The 9,938-nt window shown below is 31.7% G+C and overlaps 2 protein-coding genes and 1 non-coding gene across 3 annotated transcripts; 1 reads left to right on the forward strand and 2 right to left on the reverse strand.

The window, feature by feature from the left end:
• Positions 1 to 1,651: 1,651 nt before the first annotated feature.
• Positions 1,652 to 1,723, reverse strand: TRNAG-UCC (transfer RNA glycine (anticodon UCC)). The gene has a single exon. It is a non-coding gene; the product is annotated as a tRNA-Gly (tRNA).
• A 313-nt stretch (positions 1,724 to 2,036) lies between these two features.
• Positions 2,037 to 3,653, reverse strand: LOC130945852 (protein EPIDERMAL PATTERNING FACTOR 1). Its single transcript, XM_057874549.1, has 2 exons — positions 3,536 to 3,653; positions 2,037 to 2,293 (listed from the first exon to the last, which is right to left on the reverse strand). Exons 1-2 carry the CDS (start codon positions 3,651 to 3,653, stop codon positions 2,037 to 2,039), a joined length of 375 nt encoding a protein of 124 aa, XP_057730532.1.
• Positions 3,654 to 7,870: 4,217 nt separating this feature from the next.
• LOC130945853 (NDR1/HIN1-like protein 6) lies at positions 7,871 to 8,398 on the forward strand. Its single transcript, XM_057874550.1, has one exon. It carries the CDS (start codon positions 7,871 to 7,873, stop codon positions 8,396 to 8,398), a length of 528 nt encoding a protein of 175 aa, XP_057730533.1.
• The last annotated feature ends 1,540 nt before the right edge of the window (positions 8,399 to 9,938 follow it).

Here is a 9,938-nt window from a genome sequence, read left to right on the forward strand (position 1 = left end):
GGAAAAAAATTATCCCAATATCATGAGCACATAATTGAGCTAATGAAGTCTTCCCTGTACCAGGTGGACCATGTAGAAGGACTCCTCTTGTGATACGTAAACCAAATCACGAAGACAATCACCATCTAAGCATAATTAGTCACAACACAGTGAATAACAAACACAAAACAACAGCAATTGAATTTCCAGCAGCACATCACTTTACAAAAAAAGCATAAAACATAAAACATCAGCACAACAGAAAACAGTCAAGTAAAAGTGTAAAACACAACACAGCAGAACATCAGTAATCATGATCAATAATCAAAAGGCATTCAATAATCAATTATCATAAGACCTTCAATAATCAGCGAAATCACAACACACAAAACAGGAACAGAAATTGAGCAAGAAACAGAAATTGGCCAACAAACAGAAATTGAGCAACAAACAGAAATTGAGCTGCAAAATAGAAGACCAGCAAGTTAATTTTCAAATTAAGCAACAAACAGAAATTGAGCTGCAAAATAGAAGAACAACCAGTTAATTTTCAGATTATTTATTTCTTATGTTAACCAACAAACAGAAATTGAGCAGAGGAACGAAGAAGGAAGAAGATGAGCAGAAGAAGTTCACAGAGGAAGTTCACAGAAAATTAAACAGAACTCGAAGTTCACAGAGGAAGTTCACAGAGTATCAATTTCATGTTTCTTATACTAAAGAACATGAGCAGAGGCGAAGAACAAAGAAGATGAGTAGAGGACGAGCCACTCACCTGGGGTCGATGGAGGGCTACTGGTGTTGACTGTTGAGGACCGCGCGACGATGAGAGGGCTGCTGCCTGCTGGTGTTGAGAAAATGAAGACGATGGAGATGGAGGGCTACTGGGCAGGGAACCAAGCGACGATGGAGGGTTGCTAGGGCTGAGGACCAGGCGACGGCGGTGGCGCTGACGACCTGAGACCGCGGCGACGAAGAAGGGCGACTGGGCGGCTAGGGTTCACGGCGGCTAGGGTTCATCCACTTTGAGTTTGAGATGATTCAGATGAATCATGAATGAATGGGGTCAAGGGAAGAAAGGGGGTGGAGTGCTCCACGAGCTGGGTCGGGTCGGGTTAAAATTTTTTAAAGAAAACAATAAAACGACGTCGTTTAGCAGAACCGGCCGGTTCTTCAACAGTTCTTCTTAGGGCGGTTTTTAGAGGAGGACTGGACCGTTTGCATCGCCGGTTCGCAGTTAAACCGGTCGAACCGACCGGTCCGATCCGATTTTCAGAACCTTTGATAAATATTATTTTAAAAATATTAAATCAAATTGAGTTAGTTTAGTAATTAAATTACTAATCTATTTATGTAAGTATTGAGAATTTAAATTTAGCTTATAATAAAATTTTAATTCGTAACGAATTAGTCATTTGACTAATAGAATTAAAAAATACCATGAACACCTACATTGTTTTGAATTTATTAGCCAAATATTAACTAAAATTACTAGTCTCAAAATTATATATTTTTGGAACAATTCTGCTGAACGGGCTGTGAGCTTATTATATTATGACTATAAAAGTTGGGCCCGGATACAATGCTTAAACTGAACCATTAACCCATATTTTCTATCCAATAAGAAAAAAACAAAGTGCGTCACCAACCCGGGTTTAACCTATAAAACAAATGCGTTTGCCGGGAGTCGAACCCGGGTCTATTGCTTGGAAGGCAATTATCCTAACCGTTGGACTACAAACGCTGATGTTACTTGGTTAAAGGTTTAAGCAATATAATAAATATTTTAAACAAATGCAATCAGAAACATTAAACATTAACTCTTAACAAGTAGTACTGGAAAATATTATTTCCCCCACCATTACAAAAAAACCATGTCATATATTGCACTCAAGCACTCTGTTTAACATATTTAACAACAACATATGAAGAGAAAAGAGTAATTTAGAAATGGAGAAGCATAAAAAGAAAGGAAGAGTTAAATCTATTATTATATGTTACACGGGTTTTGAAATTGGAATTGATGACTTGAATTCTATTCTATTATATTATATTAATCAAGGGACAGGGTAGGACTTGTTATGGCACATGCACTTATAAGCTATAGGGCATGTCTCTGCCTCTTGAAGGGATGAACAAACAAAGCTCACCATCACCAACCGGCATGGAGAGCAAGATCCACAGGCTCGCGAGCAATCCGGCAACCTTGAACCGGCCACTTGTAGAGTGTCCGCTCCCCTAAACAACCTCTCTTTCCCCACATTGCTTCCATCTTTTGTGTTTCCCACTACAGCAACTTGATGCTCATCCCCACCTGATTTACAACAAATAAAATCAATTCTATGTCTCAAAACAAAGTATACAAATTAATTAATGGCCAAGAATTTTTCATTAAGGTTCATGCATCACTATTAAACAACTAACTAGATATAGATAGGGGTTGTGTTACATGACTTAACACTTCAGTCTTCAGCCAATTGGTTAGTCTAGTTAGTGAAGTGTGCTGATGTGTACAGTGTTAGTTAGAGAACTCATTAGTGAATATTAGTTAGCTTGCCTAAGAGAGAAAGTTAGTTAGCAACTATTTATAGCAACATGGACTCACTTTGTCAGTTCAGTTTTTGCATTCTCATTTTCCTCATGAATGTTCATTGAGGTGTGAATAACATACACGCTCTCCCTTCTCTAAGTTTCATCAAGTTCTTCTTTTTACCTTCCACAACTCACCATTTTAACGGGTTGAGTTAGGTTAAATCTTACGGAGGAATTAGAAATTAATTTTATAATAAAAAAGAGATTATTAAATAAAATTTTTTGGAGATTATATATATATATATATATATAATATAAGAGAAAAAATATACGGTTTTATTGCCCCTTATCTCTCTATATAAGAGGCTCCGTTTCTGGGTATAGATAATTAAAAGGGACTAATCTGCCTAATCATTATATATATATAGTTTTTTAAAAATATAATACTTTTTTTAAAAATAAATATAGATATTTTTCTTTTGAAGTATGGCTTTTCACATATTTTATAAAACTACATTAAATTTTTATTAACTTAAATATCAGAATTTTTTATAGATATTATCTCTTATCCTCACTTAAAGATGTCATACGGCCTTGTTATACTATAAAAAACATCGAATCTATAATACTTTAAAGAGGCTAAACTTTACGTTTAGACTCAAATTGTCAATTTCAGATAACCCAAAAACAATATATATACACGCAAAAGAGAGTAGATACATAATATTTCATTTTTCATAATATTAGAAAATTATTTCATGATGCAGCAACAATAAACATATTTAACCAAAAGAAAAAATTCTAAAACTTAGACTCATAATCACGTAGACACATTTTATTTGAAAAATAAATAGCACATCAAGTTTTATCTTTTATATAAAAATCTATCTTATTATACGTCTAATAATACGAGTCACCTTAACATTCTAGACAAATATAACATTATTTCTTAATTACTTGGTAAGACTAGTATAAATTTAGTCAATGATTAAAATATTAAAAGTAAGAAGAATGGGTTACTTACGCAAACTAAAGGTGGTTATGTGCCTGGCAAAGATTGTAGCGGGACTATAAGCCATGAGCATTAGAAGGGTGAATAATATAGCAGCACAAAAGTAGGTCCTTGTCATGGTGGTGGTCATGATCATGATCATTTCTGAGTGTATGTACTACTCTACTGACTACTGCACTGAAATGGACCTAATATATATGAGATGAGAATATAGTAACTAAGGTACAAAAATTAAAAGTAGAGGAATGGAAGGAAGATGGGGCCAAGAGGCCAAGTATATATATTGATATATAGTTAATGAAGCAGTTCACATGAAAGAGGGTGCGTAAGCTAATAAGACGAAGAAGATTATATTGATCACATTATTCACATACATATATACACTTAGTCACAAGATAAATCGAACTTTACATATACATAGTTTGTAAGTTATTCCATGCATGGGAATGAAGAAGGGTAATAAGGACTTAAAAGGCAAGTTGGTTGTTTTACGTGATTACTACTCAATACGATCGATCGAGCACACGTATCTATCGCAAGATACCATTAATGCAACCTCCGCTTCCTTCCTTCATTGCACACTACTCTCCATTAATTTCTTTGCAATTTTCCTTCTTGCTATTCATTTTTTTAATTCATTTACTATGAGGATCTTGAAATTAATTTATCTAGATAAAAGGTACTAATTAAATAACAATAACGTTTCTATATTATTATTAGTATAAGATTAACGAAAACGTGAAAAAAATGGTATTAAGATTGTATAATAAGTAGACAAAAATGTTCTTATAATAAAAAGCAAAATTTAAAATGAGATTATTTTTCTTAGGTAAAAATGAAAATAAAATTAGTAGTTAGTTAATGTTTGATGTGTGTAGGATGTAGTTCGGCAAATAAATTCGGTACCGAGGGTCTGATGGTGAGTGTGACTGCCATTAATACTCTCCTTCTTCTTGCGATATATTTAAGGCGCGATCTTAATTATATAGTCCATGCATGGGATATTGTTTTCTCATTGATTAATTAGCTCATTAACTATTATATGATTTTATCATTTAATTATTAATTCATCAGCTTTTGTCTAAAACTCTAAATAAATCCTATCAAATTTGATGAATATATACGGATTTAATTATAAGGAATAAAAGTATTGGTTAAGAAATTGAAAGGGGAAAATATTTTTTAATATATTAAATATATAAAAGAATAAAAAAGTTAACATTTAATTTACACTTTATATACAACTTTTAAAAAAATTAAAATAATTATTAAATTATCTTCGGATGACTTCAAGATTATATAGATTCAAAGACTTAAAATTTGCTATATATTGATATAATTATATTATACTCTTTCGAACAGCTATTCTCTAAGCTAATGTAATATAAGGTCTACTCTTGCATGTGTATCAAACAATTTGTTTATATAAAAATTTGTAAAATAGTCCTACAATCAAGTGATTACCTAATTAAGACCAATCAAATTGTATAACTATTTTTTATATTCATGTACATTTTTTTATCTTTCTCTTTTATATATCGCTGTTTTTTTTTTTTATTATTTTTTTTTATTATTGTTGTTGTTGGACCACTATACCACCGCCTCCTCTTTTTTTTTTCCTTTTTTTATTTAAATTTTTTCTTTTTTTTTTCTTCCTCCATCATCATTGTCATCATCATCATCTAGAGAGTAAAACAAAAAGAATTATAAAAAAAATCAGAAAAAAATAAATAAATAGATCTTTGACGTTTTGATGTATAGACATTTAAGTTATTAAAAATTTGAAAATACATTTAAGTTTCTAACTTTTTTAAAACTTGGACATATCGATCCCTTATGTTCACTTAGATCTGTCAGGCTCAACGAAAAAATCAAACGTGACTCCTGTTGTACTGACTTGGTTGACATCGATGCACACGTGAGAGAGCTTTTAAAATTGGAAATATTAGACTCAGCAGGGATCGATATGTCCAAATTTTGAAGAGATCGGAAATTTAGATGTATTTTTAAATTCTCAAAAACTTAAATATCCGCAGACCAAAAAATTAAGGATCGATTTGTCCTTTTCTCTAAAAAAATTAAATAAAAAAGATAAAAAATATTAAAAAAAAAAGAAGCAGAAGATAAGGAAGTGGAAGAAAAGGACTTTTGAATTATACAGAATTAATAAAAAAAATAACACCAAAATTTCTTAACAATGCAATAATATATAAATATCTTAGTTTTGATACCAAAATTTCGGTATCACTTTAAACAAATTTCGATATTATTTTTGTTTTTAGCAATAATTCAATCAACAAGTGCGAATCTGCATTCATTTAACTAAATAAGATTGTAATACATGTTCAATCAAGTTTAATATGAAAAGTAATACTCCTAAAAGAAGATTTATAAGAGCAAAAGAAAAGAAAAAAAGAAAGAAGAATAATAAACAAAAAATGCAGCATTAAAAAAGACATTTCAGTGTTTTATAACAAAATTTTGATGTTAAAATTATGAAATTTCGGTCCTATTTTTGTTTATGGTAAGAGCTTATTAATCCAATAAGTGTAACTCAAAAATTTCTATGTCATGGTAAAAAATTTTGGTATTATTTTTTAATAAATTTTGTATAACTTAAAACTCCTCTTCTGATCTCCTTCTTCTTTTTCATTATGATAATCATCTTTTTTTTTTTAACTTCTCATAATTCTTTTGTTTTATTTTCATAACAAGATTAGAAACAAAATGAAAAATAAATAAACAAAGAAAAAGAAAAGATATATAGTACTACAAAAATCACCAAAAAGAGAAGAAAAAAAAATACGGCAATAGTAAAATAATAAAAGAACAATGATGCAAAGAAATATGTAAAGAAGAAGAATGTAAAGAAAAAAAAAGAACACAAAAAAAACACAAAATATAAAAAAGTAACGTATTCACATGCGCTATTAATTAATGAGATTGATTTTTGTTAGATAGAACCAACTTAATTAAACTTAATTTTTAAAAAAACTTAAATGAATAGCATCACTAAAAAATTTTTCATTTTATATAAGGCGTGACAAAGGAATAAAATAGAACTACTATATAAATTTTGTTAATTAAATACCATAAGTAATCAGCATATCTTCGACTATATCTATATTCACCTTATTTTTTCTTGATCCATTATTTAAAAATGAAACCAGGGTATTAATTATGAATTTAATTTTGAATTTTGATACACCGTGAGTAAAATAATTTTATACGTGTTTTTAATTATGTAACATTATATCAATAAAAATAATTACTTTTTATATTAACAGTATGAATAGTCATTCAAAAGAACGGATATAAATATATTTATACTATCAATTTATCAAAACTAAACTCATCTATTTCTAGATAATCAAAACTAAAGACCCAAATTTCGTATCTTATTATTTCTATCCATCAAAAAACAAAAAGTGAATTAATTATCCTTAATGGCTAATGCAATTAATCAAAAGAATAGTTACTCAATAATTAATAATATTACCCGAACTGATTTTCTATATATATTAACAAATTAGATTAGAATAATAAAATTTAACACTAAATATATATAATTTAATTTATTTTTAATATATATTTATATTTTAATATGTATTTTATATTAATAACTAATTTTAATAATTAATTTTAATATAAATGTAGCATGTTAGTTAGTTTAAATATAAGATAAAAACTAAAAAAAATATTACTCACCTAACATTTCTCTAGACAGAAAATGCGGCTACCGGAATAATTCGATCACAGGTCTCCACCGCTAGTGTCCTATCTCAAAATCCAACTTCAAAACAAAGATTGCAACAAACCATACTCAATCATATGTAGTTTCTTGTTAAGTTAAAGAGTATATGATCCACCTAAGAAGCTGTTTGGAATCTTAACAATTTTTGGGTGATCGAGCAGCACCATATATTAAGTCTGAACTAATGCCTAAATTTAGAACTTAATTGTTACAAAAACGAAATATCTAGAAACCCATTTCGACAAACATGATAAACCAAAACCAACCGCGTCCATGAATATTACTAACAACATATTACTTAATTCTCTGTTATTCCTCCTAACAAATTAAGCAGTAGAACAAGCTATAAAGTATAAACTATTTTCTTTAAATTATTATTCCCTACTCTTGTGTTGCATGCTTGAATAATATTCCATTATTGAATCATGAATTCCTCTCATAAAAGTTACGTGTCCTTAGAGGATAATAATAAAGACAAGAAAAGGAGTTCTCCGCCTCCGCCGCCGCCTCGCGACCACGGCGGATGTTGTTGCTGGTTCATGAGTTGCATTTGTTGGTGCCTCTGCTTCATGCTACTTCTCTGTGTGATATTTATGGCGGCGGTTGCCATCATGTACTTCATTTTCCGCCCTCAGATTCCGATGTACGGCATTGACAGTCTCCAAGTGAAGGCTTTCGAAATGCGCAACGACAGCAAGCTTTACACTGAAATGGCGGTGGTTGTGAGGTGCGAAAATCCGAACAAGAAGATTGGATTCAAGTATGGAGAAGATAACTCCGTGAGCATAATCTATTCGGATGGGGAGCTTTGCGCGGGAAAGTTTGAATCTTTGTTGCAGGCGGCAAAGAGCACGGTGATGATTAATATGACGCTGAAGGGGGAGAGGGAAGTGGATTCGAAAGAGAAAGAGCAGTTTATGGCGCAACAGAAGGAAGGGAAGATTCCTTTGGTGCTGATTTCGAATATTCCTGTAACCCCAGTGATTGGCGGGAATATTCATGAGTTATGGAATGTTAGCGTTCGTGCTAATTGTTTAATGGTTGTTGATAATATCCAGAAAGATAAAACGCCTAATATCTCTCACAAAGAATGTAGCTTTGCTGCTCATTTCTGGAATTAAATCATACCTATAAGCTTGTTTAATTTGTCTTATGATAGGATGGTTATTTCTCATGCATGTAATAAGATAATAGTTTAATCATATCTAATACAAGATGATGAGAATTTGTATGAGAACGGATAAATGCATTTCTACTAATAGTACAAAACACCAAATTAAAATTGAAACATGTTATTGTGATCAAACAAAGAACTGTTATATCTCAACTCCATAATGCCTTTAGTATTGGGTAAAAACTGAAGAATAGTTATCTTTCTGTAAAATTAATAATTGTTAGATAATAATTTAATTAAAAATATTAAATTATTTAATTATCTTTAACTATTAATTTGCAAATTTTCATTTTAATATAATTTAATGTACTTAAAAGGAATAAATAATTTTTTGAAACCTTTTATTAAAGATGTATCTAACTATCGATTATTATGATTATTATTATTATTATTATTATTATTATCCAGTTATGTAAAAAAAAAATTGAAAAATTGGTCCAATTATATTAGTACTTAGCTGAAGGTAAAAACAAAGTTAACAAAAGAAAAAATAAACCCACAAAATCGATAGAAAGTGTATTAATTTTGAGCAATTAATTATCATAACACTTTGTATTTATTTATTAAAAAAATAATTTAACTTTGTCCAAGGTATCTGTTACGATGGGTAACCGGAGATTAGTCCAATGGATGGCGTTCGGCGGCCCAAGTGTATGATGGAGGAGGACTCCGTGTGGGTCCGCAACTCGGGAGGCTCCGTCCGACTTGTGCTCGCGTGTGAATGGGGGGTGGTACCTGCAAAGACACTCCGATGCCTAAGTTAGCAAGGGTGTGAGCAGATCTTAGAGAGTATTGGACTTAGGAATACCTGAGGCGTGTCAGTGTACTTATAGTGGTGAGCCAATAACCACCGTTGGAGTAGTGCCGTATCTTTAGGATAATAACCGTCCCATTATCTTGGGGAGGTTAAGATATGGCTTTATGAAGTGGTTGGAGAGATTTCATGGGCGGTTACTCATTTGCATGAGTATTTATCTGCCAGCTAATCTCGCAACCGACTTCTTCATACCAAGTCGGGGTTAACACCGACCTCTTGGATGGAGGTGGGTGCTTTGATAGGCTTAACCTAGTGGATCAGGCCTTTCGATTGGTCCTGGGCTCTTAACATTGGGCCAGGGTATGAACAGTGCCCCTACTTGAGCCCAAATCTTTTAAAGTTTGGGTTCAAGTATTTAACTCGGGTTCATAGTCGACTTGTTTGAAAGAACACGGATCTTGGAAACCGACGTGATTTTCGCAACTTTTGGTTTCTGACAGTTACGTCAATTCAAGCGTCGTGTCCGTTGAGGGATTATTTAGGGATTTGAGGGCTTTGGTAACGGTGCAGTCTCATTAATGACTGCCTCGTTTTTACCATTATGCCCCTTAGCCTTTTTTATAAATACTTTCCCTCTCTTTCCATTTTCCGTTTCTGCAACCTTTCAAACTTTCTCCTTATCTTGTTCGTACTGTATCCTTGCGTTCGAAGACTTCCGTTCTTCTCCAAC

This window comes from Arachis stenosperma, chromosome 8 (assembly GCF_014773155.1).
Source record: "Arachis stenosperma cultivar V10309 chromosome 8, arast.V10309.gnm1.PFL2, whole genome shotgun sequence".
Lineage (NCBI taxonomy): Eukaryota > Viridiplantae > Streptophyta > Magnoliopsida > Fabales > Fabaceae > Arachis > Arachis stenosperma.

Bases quoted from the DNA above. Each gene is read 5' to 3' on its own strand.
- LOC130945852 (XM_057874549.1), bottom strand. From the start codon at position 3,653: ATGACCACCACCATGACAAGGACCTACTTTTGTGCTGCTATATTATTC. The intron at 2,294-3,535 runs GTAAGTAACCCA...GTTGTAAATCAG, and splicing joins CATAACCACCTTTAGTTTGC to GTGGGGATGAGCATCAAGTT.
- LOC130945853 (XM_057874550.1), top strand. From the start codon at position 7,871: ATGGCGGCGGTTGCCATCATGTACTTCATTTTCCGCCCTCAGATTCCG.